Source organism: Guyanagaster necrorhizus, assembly GCF_019112545.1.
Source record: "Guyanagaster necrorhizus MCA 3950 unplaced genomic scaffold BT62scaffold_66, whole genome shotgun sequence".
NCBI lineage: Eukaryota > Fungi > Basidiomycota > Agaricomycetes > Agaricales > Physalacriaceae > Guyanagaster > Guyanagaster necrorhizus.
In genome coordinates this window covers 161,036-178,875 of record NW_025064945.1, presented here as the reverse complement: position 1 = coordinate 178,875, position 17,840 = coordinate 161,036, and the positions used below count along the sequence as shown (strand labels likewise).

Below are 17,840 nucleotides of genomic sequence, written 5' to 3'. Positions count from 1 at the left end.
CGCAGAGCATGGAGGACTCGAGGTAAATTCAGGTTACAGAGTTACTATCCTCCTGTTTGCACCTGGAAATTCCGGAGGCTCTATTGCAGAAACGGTACACAAACTACTGTAGCCATGTCTTTGAATTCTTACAGAATGTTGGTTCCAGAACATCAGTATTCCGCTCCAGGATACCCGTTCATTGAATGGTACGCCAAAGAGACCTCTTGATTGTCATGTCTGAGAGATGATTTTTCACGTTGTACTTTATATTTACTTGAGACGAATTCATGTATTCCCAATAGTGCCAGTTTTGATGCACGCACAGATTGACTCAGAGAAATCCGCTGCTCAGAGAATATATGGTGGACCATGTACTCGAGTCGTAGGACCTGAAGGATATGCCGTGGATATGATTAGAGGAGGACGTCCATATATGATGACTTGAAACTATTCCGACTCACCGGCCACTATGCTCGTGATGGTCGGAGAAAAAATTACACAGCCACCTCTGAATTCGGTCGCAACCCACCCTGGTCCCCAACCTCCATTGGGGCGGCAGGCTATATCATTGCCCATGACATCAGACACAAGGATTCCAGATCACGCGAACAAATATGATGTGCGATTACACCACCATGTTCTGCTTCAGCTCGTGACGCCAACATGATAATCAGGTATCCCTTGTCCTGGGATATTCAGAACGTCAGATTTCTGACACAGGACAGCCATTATGCTGAGCACATGAGACAGGTAGCACTACCCTGGTCCATTTTTTCATGCCCCCGTCGCGGCGACTTGGAGGAATTAATATGTTCCTTGATGCTCTTCACGTCGGTTTGACTACGCATTGCTCTGTATTTCTATCTGGTCGATATATTCAGAAATGTAGAAGGCTCCTTGGTGCATAGCGTGTGGTGCGTTTCCTGTCAAAGGTTCGGTCTCAAAATTTCTCAGGAGGTATGGTGCAGGAGCTTCAAGGTGATTATCGTGAATCGCTATGACAAAGGACGAACTCAGGTACAGCTGGGTTTAAACGTGAGTCAATAGGCTGGATATCTTGTTTGATCTGATCAGCGTTCCTCCAAGGAATTGATCGTCACATATGTCCAAGCGTATGAATTATACCTTGATTTAGAAGTGTCTCAGTGCCAGTGATAGTCGCGGGATCTAGCATGAACAACGTAGAAGTACGGTAAAGATGCTCTTAAAATCTCAGAAGGACCGTACCGCATCCAAAGCTCCCAGCGCCTGGATTTTTCAGTTCCTTGAAGGGTTCTCCTTAACTGTTCTCTCACTAACCAGGTGACAGCCATTATCGACATTGAAGATCTGGTAAATATGTTTCTTGAATATAGGCGATATCATTGCCTGCCAGTCCTCGAAACGTTGTTTATGCGCCTTTGCTAGGGCCCTATCGCATTGGACGCTAGAAAAACGTGGGTATATGCTATGCCATCCAGACGTGGCGCGTGTCTACGGTTTTCATCGAAGTCCAATGCTTATTTTCGTACTGTAGGCAACGCGTATCAGTCTCACGTCCGTTCGACAAAGTCTGCGTTTTTAGCGCCCTAGAAAAAGATAGATATATCCTATGCTCCCTGGACCCGGTGCGTGTCCAACAAGTTCTCTCGATACGGAATTCATATTTTCGTACTACAGGCAACACGTATCAGCCTCCACAGTCGTTCGAGAAAGGGACTTTCTTCTTATCTACTGATCCAATCCAACTCGGCGACGGGAGGCGTGCAATTGCTACTGTGTTCCTCTAATTCTCCCAACTCAGAGCGATCTGCTACCTGTGGCCAGCAAAGTCGTCTTGTCAATGCGCGCAAAGCCAGCACATCTCTGGCGCCACACTGTAAGGCCTGCAGGCACAACCTGCACTGCAGTCTGGGGAGTTTAAGAGGCGTCGATCGCCAGAGTACTCGACATTGTACGCCTCATCTGGAACACATTAAAAAGCTCTGCTTTAAACGCCGCACATGGTATGCACATTTTACAAGGATTTTCCCCTTTTGTGATCTCCTTTTAGCGCCTGTGTTTCGTTTCTCTCGCAAGGTTCCCATTCCGAACTCGACCCGAGCTTTATCTGCATTCGGTGGACGCCGCTTCGAATCCACTATCTTCAACATCAGCAGTCTTCTATGATGATTATCCAGGACGATGCTTCTTTCATGGTAGCTTTCGGTGATGACATGTCCTCCAGTGGGAGCGGCGAGCTGGTATAATGATCAGTCGGTCAGAAGGAAATGAGATCATATTGCAAGTGGAAGATGTTAGGATGCAGTGGAAGAATTAGTGAGTTACGGCAGCGAAATAAACGTAGACTTAGAAGGAAGACCCTTAGTCGATATAATCGCTCCAGATAGAGGAAGGATATCGTAGGATAGTAGACGCCGAAACATTAATGTCCCCCCACCGGCACCTGCATCAAGCCTAATGCCGTGCTTCACGGCATTATGCTGCAGATCAGAGAAAAAGATAGGCCCAGCTGCTGTCAAATCCGGACCACAACTGTAACCGTATCATCGCTCCGCTACTACCCTTTTCTACCACTCCCCAGTCGGCAAATCAAAAAATCGAATGCAAGCACAAGTCCAGACAGACTACACTGAATCGGCATTGCATACATGGTACGGTACTTGCAGGAGTAAGTCAGTCGTGCATCAGATCCTATCACATAGAAGCACCAGACCGGGTTACACGAAGCTGTTCATTTTGTACAATGGCAGGCATGTTTCTAACGGTGAATCATCCCCTACAATGAAGCATTGATGTAAAATGTAGGAAGTCGGCCCGGTTTACTGGTCTAGAATCTCTTCCTTTGTCTTACCTCGGTAAAGCACTGCATGTCTTCCCCAATATGCATGTCTTCCCCAATACATGTATCGTTTGCCGAACTTGACGGGTTCTCACAGCTTACTTCATCTAATAAAGGCAGGATGCTTCCTATGTCGTCACTATACTTACTTCTGGTCGTCTTACTCTTGAGGTATGTGGAATGCCAACTTTGGAACTCGAATCGCAGTACTGAGACACCAAGCTTCCTCCACACGCAATGTCTTCGGCTCCTCCAACAACCCAGGACATTCTTGGCGCCCTCTACGTTGGCGCTATCATAGCCGCCGTGTAAGCGACCTTCCTTACTTGCGAAAATGTCTTTTAATTGGTTTGATAGTTTATTCGGTATAACAAATCTACAAGTGGTCATATATTACAAGGATTACCCAAATGACTGGTGGCTCTATCGATATTCTGTACGTTCAAGTTCTTTCAGCATTGGAATTAAGCTGAGGCTAATGGTACAGGTGGTACTGCTTTGGTCCGCTCATTCATGACTATCCGAATGGATGGTGGAGATTTATTACTGCCAAAAGGGTCCTAGATCTTCTTCATGTCGCTTTAAGCAGCCATGCGCTGTACTTCTATCTGATTAATATATATGGCGATTTCGCCGCTGTGATGGAAAATAATACGTGGTACGTTATCTTGTAGTGGAAGTACGACTATCCTTCTCACTCATCACAAAACTGGCAGGAGCATGAAGGTACGGATTTACTTTGGGTTTCGAACATAAAGCTTCAACGCTAGCTTTCGTGTTCAGCTGCAATTGGCCGTAAATGTGGGTTGGCATGATACATTGAAAATTGTTCAAATCTCAATGGTTTTCCTCGCAGGTGGGAATCGTCGTCTACGTCCAAGGGTACGAGCCATTTCATTGTTATGCAGTGGTAGAACTCTTACTTTTCTGACCCCTAGGTTATATGCCATTCGATTGTGGAAACGTGTGTATTTCGCGTGATGAATACTGGTAGTAGAAAACAAGGCTTAACTTATTATTAGTTGGGCGGCTTTTCCATAAATTTCTTCCATGGTTCGTGGTAAGTATGTTGCCGAAATAACTCAATCACCTGCGCATCCTTACCCTTGGACAGTTTCTCACTGTGGCAGCGTCGCTTGGTAATACAATCTCATTTCTCGTTTCGACTATTTTTCCTGATTGTACTACGCGCCTCCCAGGTGCTGGAATATGTAAGGCATCGCACTCTCACTCAGTCTCTTGCTCCGTTCACTGACATGAATGCTGCAGTCATGACCTACGACATGTAAACAACCCTTTACTACTGCATATACCACCGGAAGCTGAAGTTCGACAGTTTTATCACTCCGGGCTTTGCCTTCATTTCGAACATCAGGGTTCGTCTTTACCACACAACTCGTATAATGCTCAATATTCACACCAGAGATCGATATACACCATCTTCTCCACGATCGCTGCGACGGATTTCATCATAGCCCTGATGATGTGTTATTACCTACACAAGAGCAGGGAGGGTACGAAGTTCACTTCGTATGTTGTTTTCTTTGCGGGATGTGTGGTTCTGGTTGATATACAGGGTATTAGAACGGCAGGTGTGCTTCTCCGTCTTATGCGGCTCGTTCTTGTTTCGGGGTTGGCTACGAGGTCAGGGTACGTCTATTCTGTGTTGTTCGATGTTGATGAGATTGGTAGTGCATGCTCGCTGTCTGCTCTTATCGCGGTTTGTTGTTTCCCCCATGGCGTGATCTCTGAATCACGGGTGTTTATAGTACATCGCTTGGCCGAAAACTCTGATTTTCCTTGGGATAGACTTCGCCTTGCCTAAACGTCGGTAGGATCCATTTGGTCGCCGTGAAAATCGCTGACAAATACATATCTCATAGTCTATGTCAACTCGCTGCTTGCTATGTAAGTCATATTTTTCAGATGTGTACTGGAGCTTACCTTTGCTATTAGGTTTAATCACCGCCGTAAACATGTGTCGAACAAGGCGGTGGGAGTCAGACAACCGATTTCTACCGATCTCAGGATCGCGCCGCATAGTTCTGATGGTAATCCCGAAGAAATGGTATGTGCGAGTGCTAGTTATCGTCTCGATGACTTATTGTGTTTTCTCTTCAGAATATGGGGATTGCGCTCTCGGAGATCCGGGATTCGCCTTTGTTTGATGACCATTTTAAAGGGACTCTCGATTGCGAAGTTCAAGTGTGATTTTGTTTGTAAAATTATTGAATTAGAGATGAGGCCTGAGGTTCCAAGCTCTGGCGACTCTGCAGCCTCACATTTGTGGATATGATCCTTTCACGTTGGGGATGGGTTTTCCTGCGTAACGTTTCGAGTCTCTTCCACTTCTTGACTCGTAATTCATAGAGTCCATTTCAAACTGCCGTGATGCTTGGTCTTGATATATCCTGCTCGTTACACTGACTCAAACACCTCTGTTCTGAGCCAGTGTAATTACGGTCCAGGCCCGTGGGTCCTCGGGCCGTTGGTTGAAGCATAATCATTATAAATAGACCATCTATGTAAATGACCCAAACCTCGGGTCGCAAGAAGAAGACGGTTCGAGCAAGACGGGAGGGTGTGGGGGAATACGGACGATTTCATAGACCAGAACTGTGAAACGGAATCCATTTCGGGAATCTCGTCGGCTTTTTTGGCAATTGGTGAAGGATAGCTGAGTCGAGAGTTAAATGTGCGATTATCATCCTTCAAGTGACAACAGAGGGATTGACACTAGGCAGTTATGGTGATTATCCAGAGGGCACATAGCTTGGTTCAAGGAGCGAGGGAAGTGAAGTGTATTAGGATACGTAATATCAGTGATCTTGGGGTCGAGTAACTCTAATTATCCCAAGGACCTTGGTGAAAGGCTGCGGTCCTCTATCGCCACCTATTTTGGACGTTCCCGTCTTCACGAGAGATACAACAGTGATGTCGACATAGATTATAAGAAAAGGGCTACAAATTGGATGGTACGCGTACACGATTGACTTAGCACAGAAATGAGAGCTGATGTCTGGCCTTGGGAATTGTTTTCACATCCTTGGTGGTGGTTCATCGTTCAGGCAATAGTACGCCATTGCTGGGCGCAGGTGGCTGATGTTGTCTTCGTCAGTCTAAGCGAAATGGTGAAAAGGTAAAAAGGGATTATTTTCGGTGTTCATGTTTACATGAAAGATAGCAACAGCATGAGAAACAGGATGACCTTGAACCTTTACCTATAGGAGGCGCGTTGATTTCATGGACTTCCAGCATACCTTACCACGAGCACGACCTGGTCCCATAGTCCTGGGCGCGGTCCTACTTCTGTTTTTATGAGGCTTTAGCCATTAGATGATAGCGAACAGGAGAACGGGTACCTTATCCATTGACTCCACACACATATTCCAAATTTCAACGGCTTCCCGATGCCCGTAGTGACGTTATTCCTAATCGCGGTCAAGTTATAGATATCAGTGATGTGCAGTGTGTATCCTTGCATTGGATAGAGTAAAGTTAACAAGGACGCCATGTTTGAGGTTTACAAAGGTGCGCATTTCTTCCTGTCAGATGAATTGGCGTGGAGTCGAATTACGATAATCATGCTGGTGAACAAGAAAAATATTGGCCCCTGTAAATATTTTCACTATGAAGACTCCTCTGTTCAGTGAGATCAGCTTCGCCTATGCTGAAGAAAGATTCAGCGGAGCATACAATCCCGCTACGAAATGAACCGTTCACTCATTGCTACCGGGTTTCCTGAAAATGTTGTTCCTGAAGGCATTTGGCTCGCGACGCGGGAGTTCAATGAAATTCTACTGCTTTCAATCAGGGATCCTCTTCCGCACAGATGCTGGACGGTAGACCGGTGAAAATGAGAGATGAAGTTTGGACATCAAAAGCTGCGGCGACTTGGGCCGGGTCAATGTCCACTGTTCCACGGGTCTCTGTTGACCTCTTGTGGCACTTGACGCTCCTTTACCCAAGAGGAGTATTACTATCATAACAATCATTGCTTACTGGAAATGCAATCATTCTCATCTTGAGTATATTTCTTCTCAGTTGACCTTGATCTTATGTTCCATTTCCGACAGTTCACTGGTCGTTTCATGTTCCTCATCTACGAATAGGGGCCACGTCTCACGTACATATGGAAAGGACATTAAAGCTGATGCAGGTAACGTGGGGGCTCATTTGGTGTCTTCTGTCGCCCTCAACAACCGATTCACACCACAGTTTCCATCTAGTGTTTGGGGAATGGCGCACCGGAAATGCTTGTTTCCTCATGAAAACAGCGTAAACCACTTGTCATTTCAACCTTTGATATTACTTCTTTTGCTATTCCACCAACCGGGTCTTTTCAAAGCTGACAAACGCTCTTGCAGTGACAGCAAATTCTTCACGAAACTCAATGAACGGATATTCTGTGAAGAATGATGCGAGATTTACACAAGAATATCTCGTAGTTTCGCCCCGACCAACACCGTAACATTTTAGTATTAACCTTAACCACATTTTCGACATGATGGTGGCATATCAAATCCTCAATCCGGGGTGCTCACGAAGTCGCGGGAGCGAGCCCGTTTAGTTTTGACATCATTACGGTCTCAGGGGTGGATGCAACAATGTGTGTGCGTTCTTTAAAACTCAACTCTCCAAACTTTAGAGCACAGAAATCTGAAAATTCACTTCGAAACGTTTTCAGAGAGGAATTTGTGGAGCATTTAAGCTCATGTACGCGTACTTTAATATACGTAGGATGTAGGCTCTCATGGGTTCCGATTTCCTGCTTATGACGTCGCTGGTCTGAGGCGCATAAACGCTTTCGGTTGTTATTCGTGCCTTCCCAATATTAGTAGCAATATGACTAAAGCCTGGTAGAATGGGCAGACGGCCAACCGTCGGGAAGAGCCGAAGTGAAGATGAAAAAAAAAACATCTTTGTTAAAGATAGGTAGTATCAGTACATATCGGATTATCCCGTCGCAATGGAAAATGCCGTTAACCGGGCCTAGGTTATTGTGGCGCAGTTGCTCGTAAGAGACATGCCTGAAAAAAAAAGATCGATTCTCCGATGGAGCTACAGCCAATGACGCAATTTGAATTGGTGGTGTCTTCTGACGTTGCTCTGATGTGCAACTGATGGCTTCGGAAGGTTAATGGTCCGAAAGGCTATCGCGTATTACCCGTATCTTTGGTGGATTAAGCTCCGATGGCTTACATATCACAGGTACATCTTGCGTCCATTTAGATCTGATGTTTACCGTGGTTCAGATATATACAACATACAGATAAAACACTTGCCACCAAGGATGTTGTCCAAGACCGTTTAGGAAAAAATGGTGACCAAGATTCCGGTTTACGAGAACCAGCGTTTCCCCGATGAGGGCATGAAATACATGCCCGACACATCAGCCTGAAAGCGTGGATATCTTAACTGAACGTGGATGTTCACAGCGGAGCTAGCCGAGACGTGAAAATCCGACAATTTCGCTACTTGACTTTCAATATCAAACACCAATTTACCCTCGATAAGATTGGCTTAGTGTGCCTTGGGGCCACTTACACTTTCACACCACCTCGCGGCCAACTGTGGTCGTCAATCGACAGGCAAACTCTGACAAGCGCCTAGTTCCCACATCCTTCGATTTCTCGGCAATAGAACAGCTCGTCCTCGTATAAACGCACTGAGAAAGCAGTAGGATGCTTCGTTGACCAGATGAAGGCTAGACCGATCAATTTTAGGAATAAATGCCATCCATGGGATCATCAAGACTTGCTTGAATTGGCTATTCAGTACTAGGTACTTCGAGGATTTCACTTATTCACTTATCATATGCTACAGCTTCGCAGATCACAGATAACTACCGCATGTTACAAGTAACAGCCGCTATTCCTATCCTAGAAACACGTCTATAAAGCCACATTTCTGGCACATTTAATTGCCTATCGATGGCATGAAGACATGTACAAATTTTCTCCACTGGCGGTCGCTTCGGATTTCATGTGATCTCTTTTCAGAATTATCGCATATCTACAAGACTGCAGTTTCCTGCGTCATCGCAAGCTTTCCTCGGGCCCGTTTCTCCCTGTAGACTATATGCCACAAATGAGCATGAGTCATTCTAAAGCTAGCAATTGCTGGCAGGGTACACGGATTATATTGGAAGAAATTGAGATGGGAACCTTTGTGGGACTTGTCGTGGTGTCTACTTTGAAGCATATATTTGCAGTATAGCTGTACTGGAATCTCTAGACCACGGTTCCTGATGGGGATGAGGACGGAAACTCCCGTAAAGGCCATTCCAGCCAGAAATCCAGTCGGGGCGGAACTTGAAGAAAAGGAACGGAGAGAGGAGTTAGAACAAAAGGCCAAGATGGTACAATATTATCTGATAAATTTGCTAACCTTATGTGAAGGAGTGGATTGGTGACCATGAATGGATAGGACTCCGGTCCTTTAAGACAACGATGAGGTGAAGTAAAAAGAGACCGGTCTTCACGGACAGGAAGCGTGACGCGCTGGTGGACATTTGTGACAACGCTTCCTCGTTTACCACGACCATGTGGACAGTAAGCCCTCATACTAGAGGTTAGAGAGCCTTGGCATACCGCAAAGGAAAATTTCTGACTCCTTATATGAAGAATTTCAGTTCTTATCCAGATCGAACCCAAAATATCGGCTGGGACGTCGACACCGTTCTCTTGGGTGACGGCAAGAGTATCAGAACAGAAGGGTGGCGATTTAGTAGGTACGATTTTCCATCTTTTCTTCCAGATGACATGTTAACCCATGAACAGGTCAGATATTTCACGGAATGACAATTTTCATCCCACTAAACTCTGCTGCATCGCTGCATCGCGCCACAAGTCAGAAATGTTTTCTCCGAAGAGACGCTCCGCAGGTATTATTAACTCTCCTTCCTTCAAGCAGAACTTACAGGCCTCGTTCCCGATTACAAAATGCAGGGAAGGCTCGTGATCTTTGACAGGCCATTGTCATGGAGCTCCTAACAATTGGAAGTGCCCAGACGAAGGAAGCTTTTTCGACCTTGGTCACCAAATTTGGTTCAAGAAATCAATCTTCACCACGGTCATTCGGACTTGCTGGATCCTTCCAAGAGATGCTAGGTATTAGGTCTTGTGTCTCTGATATCATGGCGTATGATGTCTTTGCAGCGACGCGATATTTTCTTGCCCTTAATATTTATACTCTTTGCCAATGACAGCGTGGAAGTCAACGTCGACGATGTGCTCTATCTCTCGTAGGTCGTTTCTTCTCTTTTTTTTCATTCTTCTTTTTTGACTCCTACTGCAGACTACGGTATGTTTGCAGTATTAGATACCGCTAGTAGGCGAAGCTCAGATGACATAAGTTGAGCTTCTCGCACTTTGTTTCGGACTCCTTCTCATAGTCGTTTCGTTCAGATGCCCAGTACGATCCAGAACAGAAGATTTACTATAGCCGTGATAAAACTACCTTTTGCACTATGTATAGCTTCGCCATCTCATCCTTGCTGTGTCTGACTGGATAGACCTCTAACGATAGCACTCCGAACCAGCGCCGTATGGTCGACCTCAGTTTTGCCGGCTTTGATGTATTCGACGTCAGCGGCATGTTCTCAACTCGTGCATTTAATATTAACACTATTAGCCAGAAATTTCAATGGCTGTATGATTTATTTTGAGATGCAAGCAACTGAAGATGTGATCCTGTGCATACCCTGGCCCCGGCAATACTGATTTCGGGAACATCTCCATGGTCCCTGTGCCGGTACCAATATCAAGACCGTGAAACTGAAGGCAATCCGGAAAGCATCAAACAGCAAAAGATTTATTGATGTCAGTCACGAAATTATGTCCAAGAACAAACGTGAAGCTGTCGAAAACGATACACGTAGACTACGGCCTGCGCCGAGATTTGCTATCAAGATGGAATGCATTAGCTAACTCTAGGTCGATCTGGCAAACATTTAACAACTATTTTTACCTTCCTTCTCTATGCATAATATGCAGAAAGAACGATTTACAGGGACGCACTGGTCCGTCCAAGAGTAGTGAAGTTCCTGATGGTGGCTTTCGACCTGAGAATGTTCTACGTGTGTTTCCAGGATAGGAATAGCAGCTGTTACTGGCAACACATGTCCTTTACCTATGGGTGATGAAGCTGTCGCCTGGGAAATACGAGATGCATTACATTCCGAATAGTCACTTCCAATAGGTTTCCATGGTCCCACAGACGGTATGCATGTTGTGTCCCAGTCCTTTCTCGATGGTTTTACAAGGCCGACCCATTCTATTGACCAGAAATTGAACGGGAACAGGCAATTGAAGGCAATGGGAACTGGACGCCTGTCGGAGTTTAGTGTTGGATCTGCGACGGCAACGAGGGTAAGGTAATGTGAAAAGCGGAAGTGACTCCAAGGTACACAAGAGCCACAAGTCATCGAGTTCCTCAAATAATAAACGTGTTGATATTCATGGTCCAGCGGCGCAATGTTCAGATTTTTCCTCCCCTGCAGCATAACCATAGTCTCAAGTGACCTACTAGCTGAACTGTAGAGTTCCATATTCAGTCAAGATATCCACGTTTTGACGCCGATAGACCGGGCACAAGTTCGATGTATTTTATTCCAGTATCGGGGAAGCGCCGGCGTTCATAAACCGGAATCTTTGCCTAGTCCATTTTCCCTAAGCCGTCTTAGACTGCACCGTTAGTAATGAGCATTTTCATGGACTTTGTTATGGATTGGATCCATGGGAAGCGTACGATGGAAAAGGAGATAAGTTGTTCCTGTGATATGTGTGATTTCGGAGCTCGTATCACAAAAAACACGGGTGATATGTCTGAGTTTTTGAAATCAATGTCTTCCGGAGCCATCAATTGAACATCGGAGCAATGTTAGAAGGCACCGACCCCTTAAAATTGGGTCACTGGCTGTGGCTCCATCAGCAAATCGATCTTTTTCAAGCATAGGACCCTCACCGGCAACAGCATCATGGTACCCCAGGCCCGGGCGAACAGTATTTTCTATAATGGGGTAATCCGATCGATGCTGATCGGATATCTTTACCACAGATATCTTTTTCGTCTTCACTTCGGTTCTTCCCGCTAGTCGACCGTCTGACTGTTCTACCAATTATACATCTGGCTATGACACTGGCAAGGCGTGCGTAACAGTAAGACGCAGCTAGAATCGGATTTATCCACTCCAGCCACTGTCCCAGAATGGTTTCACAATTTATGGTCATCCAAAATGTATAAATACTGCACCTAGAGAATCCGCACTCTCTATCGAACATATCGTCCATCCGTATTTCCACCCAGACTCGTTCTCATTCTCTGACCATGTCGTCTAGTCCAACTGCAAATGCCGCCCTCGAAGCAAGGGTCTATGCAGCTAAGGGTTATGTTAAAGCAACCACCAAGGGTGGGAAAAGTGGCAGTGCATACGGCGTGGGTGAGCTGGTCGACAAGCGAGTTGGCCTCACTCTGGACGGCGGACCTCTTACCTTGATTAGAGTCTACTTATTTACGTGCATCAAGGCCCGTAAGTTGACAGTAGCTCCTTGATATTGGTCTGGTACTGACATATGCCTGCAGATGAAACCAACGTTGTTAATCTTCTTAATGGATGCGAGGAAAGTGTTTAATTCGCTCGGTGTATCACACACTTGTTCTGACAATTCCGGCAGCCTGATATCCTGAATCCTGAGAACTCTAGTGAGTTTTGGCACTATGAGGGCTGCGTGGACAAGTGGGCGAGAGATCTTCCCCTTCGTTTGTAGTCTGAGTATAATTCCCACCATGGATAAGGGAACACAGAATGCCCAATTATGCACCATTTCTCTCCTTTCTCACTATCCCGACATCTGTAGCTTGTCAGTAATATTTAGTTACATGACATGTACTAGAAGGTCGTGTCTCTACACACATTTCCTTCAGTCCTCATTCGACGTGAAAATAGGCCAACAGACACAACATCGAGGAAGGGCATCCATGGGGTTCCGATTCGGGTTCCTCACGCGCAAAGCTGCGGACCGCACGTGCCGCAGACGGCAGAGCTTTCGCTCTCTTCATCTTCGACTTTCACGTCGCAGGCTCAGACAAGTCAGAAAACGCAACAGAATTCTGTAAGTAATTCTCTCACATTTTGCAGTGTCCCTCTCAAGTCTTATCATTAGTCGGGCTAATTGCACCATTTTACGATTGCTGTCCCAGTATGCCATTCACCGAAAGCGTACGAAAATCCATCGTAAGTATTGCGTCGCACCATGGTTAACAGTTTTCGTCTAGGTGCTATGTGTGAATTTCCAATTCTGAGCAATCCATCCATACGTTCCATCCCTCTACGCTACCGAGCTTCTACAGTCTGGTTTATCCTCCATCGACGTTGATCAAGCGACGGTCGCGGAGGATATAGCCAATCTCGAGACAGAACTGCGTTTAATCGAGCCTCTCTTCATTCAGATTGGAGATCGGAGGGTTAAACTGCTCCAATATCCCAGTAGCTGCAAAGCTCTACAATTACCGATACAACGCTTACCTCAGGAGACTCTCCTTGAGATATTCGAAAGAACATGCCCGACTGATATAAGTAGTTCCACCTCGCCTTGGATTCTTGGTCATGTCTGTTCCTCGTGGCAGTCCATTTCACGCTCTTCGTCTTCTTTATGGACGAGCATTGGAATAGATGGATCTGAAATCCCGAACGTTAACTTTCTATCCCTTTACCTCTCCCTTTCCCATGATCTTCCTCTTAATATACGCTGTACGCATCACAAGTTCGGCGATGGATGCTCTCGCTTCTGTTGCTGAACATTCATCACGCTGGTCAGAATTATACCTTAAGATAAAATCTGAGGATTTCCCCAGATTTTTGTCTCTGATTTCCATTCCCCCAGTATGATTGATGAAACTCATAATCGATATTCATTTCTATGGTCGCGACGACAGGACTATCGACAGTAATCCCTTTGCTTCATGCAATATAACAGATGCTGTCTTCCAAGATCTCACCTACTCGCATCTCTCTATATATCCCAAGGAGCTCAAGAGGCTTGTAGTATGCACCTATAGCTCCTCTGAGCTTCTACCCATCTTCCAGCAGGTACGAAAGCTCACTACTTTATCGATACAGCCAGTTAGGGGTTCACCTCAGCTTGGTCCCATCAATTCTTCCTTGGAAGGGTATCCTTCTATCATGCACATGTCTCTCAGAGTACTCTGTTTTTGCATTTTCTTGGAGCTTATAGGTGGTCATACAAATATTTATGAGATCTTTGACTATATTTGCCTTCCCACTTTGGATACATTTTCCATTGACCCCGTATATGAATACAGCGCTCTTCCAACAGCTTTAACACTTGTTGAGGAGGCTCGCCTCGTTGGCCTTTTCCGGCGTTCGAATTGCAATCTGACAAAATTATACCTTTACATTCCTTATACTGTCGACACCTTCCTCGTCCCGATCTTCGTTCAATCTCGTGGGTTACAATATCTTGACATCACAATCGACATCCAGGTGGCGAGCGATATTTTTAGATCGCTCTCTCCTGAGGCTGGGAATGTCCCTAACTTGAAGGATTTGCACATCGAGGAGGTGCCCTTCCGCAAAGCACCAATTGGTCTTTTGCAAGAATCCGCGGCATTTCATGCGATGATTCTTCCGAGGTGGAGAAAATTTATGGGATTGGAGAGATTAAGGTTATCTCTGTGTTCGTATTTCGTCAGGGAAAACTCGTCAGGGAAAACTTTGTCATTCCCCCTGAGTGTATCCCCCGATTTCGTGATTTATTCAGGCTAAAGGAGAAGGGGCTCGATGTTGAATTTCTATTTAACAGCGCAGACTGTCTTTGAGATGGGGAGGCGCAGCATGCACTCTTCGGTTTGTCCTAGACTATGTTTCTCTCATTCCATTTTTTACCTTCCTTTGCCTGTGGTGTACGCCTCGTAGTTACATGGTCCCGCAATTTTCCTTAGATACAGAATTTTTTTAAAAAGTTGTATTTATTTGTAGTTTGCCGTCGAGGAACAGGATCAGAGTATGTTAATACCATCTCCAGAAAAAAACTGTATTGACACCGCTCACATAGGTGTACACTGCGGAGCTCAAGTTGTTTTGTGTATCTCGTTGTTAGCTCTTTGAAAATTGTCTCCCTCTGGGGAAGGAGACATGAGACGTTGGCAATTTTGAAAGACAGTACCAAATGTCGACAGTGGTCACATTTATTCGTTCATTCACGTCAGTCTACCGTTTCATATGTGGTCCCTGACCTGACGGTTCTATGCACAGGTTGATTATCTGATGTCCTCCGATGAGGGCAAGCAGATGTAATTGCAGAGTTATGTCAAGCGTTTGGCACTTAGAGTTGCTGCCATGGTGACATGATGTATTAGTGACTGGTTGCGACCCTGAGCAGAGATTCACAGTGGTGTCTTCTAAATTTTGGAAGAAGTTGAAGCCCCTGCTTGTTTTAATCCTCATAGTCCATTGAAGAGGTCCTGCATGCATGCAAGGTGAAAATGGATACAGCAGAGTGCTATCCACTAATCATACCCACACCAACATGCACACTATACTCTTAGTTCATGGGGGGATTATAATGTGATAAAAGTAGTGACAGCAAATATAATTATCTTCTTCAATGAATCCACTGCATGTGAACAGCAATAGCATGTGTACAACAGTCCCAGGTCTCTCTAAGTCTCAGAGCTTTTCATTTTATCAAAACAAGAGGTGGCAACAGGTGTTGCCAGGTCTAAAGGCAAAGGTACTGCAGCTCAATACAATATGTTGAAACAATCCTACAGCCCTCAAAAAGGTCCCAAGCACAGCTCAGATCAAATCAAAATCTCTAACACACACAATACACAACTCAAAGCTTCATGCTCTAAGCAGAAACCAATCACAGACATGTCCACAAGTGCCAAAAAGCTCAGATGTCTGTACACAAGTTTCAAAACCAATCATAGACCCACAGGATTCAAACCTATGTGATCCAGAGACACAAAACACAGTAAACACCATCTGACAGGCCAAAGGGTTTGAACCTCTGCCACCTGTAGTGCTGGACATCACAAATGCCTTAAAAACTCAAGATAGTGCCCTTCAGACACCACTCTCTTATTCTCAGGCTTGAACACAATCCAAAACTTCTTATCAAATCTCTCTCAATGATATTAATAATAGGTCTATTCCCTCACCCAAAGTTACAAACACAAACCCAGAGCTGGAGTGCAAGGTCTTTGTGCTCAATACACTGCAACTGTGGAGAGTCAGAAACTTGTCTACTACTCTTACAATGCAGTACTTAAATAGTCTACTACTGTACTTACTAAGACAAACTAAATATAGTGGTTTCAAAGTGCAGAACTCCATTCCTGTTACAATTTTTCCTATTTTCTTTTCTTTTACCTAACTTATTTAGGTTGACTCCTATTTCTGCTTAGTCAGAGTGCCTAACCAGCACTTAGAACTGTGGGAAGGCTTAGTCAGCAGCACCATCCAGGTTCTACTGCACTGCTGTGAGGCTCACAGCAGCACAATGGCAGAATGCCTTTTTTGTCATTGCACAGCAGTAACAGCAGTAACAGCTCAACAGCAGACAATACTCTTTTGTAGGTAGCTTGACAACACTGGACAAAATGCTACACAGCACCAGAAAGAACAATTAGGTAGTTATATCTTTAGAATGGATGACAATTAGTATATAAGTAGTATAGCTCTTGCTATAGTAACTCCAGCTTTGAGCTAAAGTTTATTCTTTCACCATCTTATCTTGAGTGACTTGCAATGCCTTGACAATACAGTGCTATCAAACACATCAAGTGGACTCTGACATTCTAACCTGAAGTGTGAGGTTGTGTCAGTTTATCATGTGTTATTGGTCACATGGAATTGTTAGGCCCAAGCTGCATGTGATCAACTAGCACATGATAAACTAATGTGGCTTCACATTCAAGCCTTCTGTTAGAGTTCACTTATTGTACTGTTGTTGACTCCCTGTGCTTCAAGGCTTTGTGTGACTAGCTTGAGAGTAGAATGAGGTGGAATAAACTTTAGCTTGAAGCTGGGGATTTACCAGTGAGAGCGAGCTCCTTAAATACCATACAAAGTCTGCTAATAATACTACATACTTATTGTGCATATCTCTGTCTTGGTGCTCATTGTCCTTGAGCATTGTTACTATACATAAAAGGATGATTGTGCATCATCGGGCAATGCTGTTGCATTGAAAGACAATGACAGACTTGGCTTGTTATGATGACTAAGTCTTATCCCACAGTCTTTAAGTGCTGTCTTTAGCATGGGGTTTAGTTCAAAGAGAAAGGGAAAATCATGACATTACCCCCTCCTTAAGACCATCATCCTGATAGCTTAATTTAGGGATAATTCATAGTCATGTATGGCACCATTGGTGTTCATTAATTTCTCATTTACCCATTGATTAGATTCAGGCCCATATCCCTTCCAGCTGACCAAGTAGTCGACTGTAGTTGTCATGCCACCTTCTTTTGCCCTGATTTTTCATAGTTTGTGATGTAGGATCTGATCAACTTCATAATATTCTTCATTGTCAATGAGGTCAGGTGGTGGAGGTGGAGGTTGTTCTTGGTTGGAGAATGCTGGTGCGACATAGGGAGTCAGCAGTATTTCATTGAAGATGTTGTGAATTTTCCAGGATGTGGGTAACTGGAGTTTGTAGGCACTGGCTCCCACTTTTGCAGTTATGGGGAAGGGCCCAGTGTGTTTATCCACCAATTTGCATTTCGGTCATAGTAAATAGAGATTGGTGGTGTCCAACCAGACTTTGTCATTGATGGAGTATTTATGGGCCAGCTGATGATGCTTGTTGTAATGGGTCATCATTGTTGCAGCCACCTTTTCAAGGGCTGTTTTGGTCTTGGTATGGATTTTTGCCATTGTGGTAGCAAAGTCTGTGGATGCAGGGGTAGTGGTTCAGTGTCATTCAGTCTGGCTGACATTTGGATGTCACCCATGATTGATAAAGAATAGTGTCTTCCCTGTAGCCAAGTGGATCTGGTTGTTGTG

General features: G+C 44.9%; 4 protein-coding genes across 4 annotated transcripts; 3 read left to right on the top strand and 1 right to left on the bottom strand.

Moving 5' to 3' along the window:
* The first annotated feature begins 2,483 nt into the window (after positions 1–2,483).
* Positions 2,484–3,069, top strand: BT62DRAFT_696377 (uncharacterized protein). The gene is made up of 3 exons (XM_043181911.1): positions 2,484–2,714; positions 2,770–2,847; positions 2,901–3,069. Exons 1-3 carry the CDS (start codon positions 2,566–2,568, stop codon positions 2,971–2,973), a joined length of 300 nt encoding a protein of 99 aa, XP_043033146.1. The 5' UTR covers positions 2,484–2,565; the 3' UTR covers positions 2,974–3,069.
* Positions 2,818–5,141, top strand: BT62DRAFT_1081456 (uncharacterized protein). The gene is made up of 21 exons (XM_043179668.1): positions 2,818–2,847; positions 2,901–2,974; positions 3,026–3,111; positions 3,161–3,239; positions 3,291–3,304; positions 3,360–3,461; positions 3,520–3,529; positions 3,587–3,604; positions 3,660–3,685; positions 3,742–3,767; positions 3,826–3,863; positions 3,918–3,942; positions 4,003–4,014; positions 4,073–4,086; positions 4,138–4,179; positions 4,227–4,333; positions 4,388–4,523; positions 4,573–4,630; positions 4,687–4,711; positions 4,760–4,871; positions 4,925–5,141. Exons 3-21 carry the CDS (start codon positions 3,041–3,043, stop codon positions 5,012–5,014), a joined length of 1,005 nt encoding a protein of 334 aa, XP_043033145.1. The 5' UTR covers positions 2,818–2,847; positions 2,901–2,974; positions 3,026–3,040; the 3' UTR covers positions 5,015–5,141.
* Positions 5,142–10,631: 5,490 nt separating this feature from the next.
* BT62DRAFT_1013704 (uncharacterized protein) lies at positions 10,632–11,231 on the bottom strand (the record flags this gene model as incomplete). Its single annotated transcript, XM_043178100.1, has 2 exons — positions 10,632–10,708; positions 10,775–11,231. 2 exons carry the CDS (start codon positions 11,229–11,231, stop codon positions 10,632–10,634), a joined length of 534 nt encoding a protein of 177 aa, XP_043033144.1.
* Positions 11,232–12,133: 902 nt separating this feature from the next.
* BT62DRAFT_1081455 (uncharacterized protein) lies at positions 12,134–14,591 on the top strand (the record flags this gene model as incomplete). The annotated part of the gene is made up of 8 exons (XM_043179667.1): positions 12,134–12,335; positions 12,389–12,432; positions 12,481–12,569; positions 12,761–12,918; positions 12,970–13,025; positions 13,082–13,090; positions 13,157–13,569; positions 14,129–14,591. The coding sequence occupies 8 exons, from the start codon at positions 12,134–12,136 to the stop codon at positions 14,589–14,591; spliced, it is 1,434 nt and encodes a 477-aa protein (XP_043033143.1).
* Between the last annotated feature and the right edge of the window lie 3,249 nt (positions 14,592–17,840).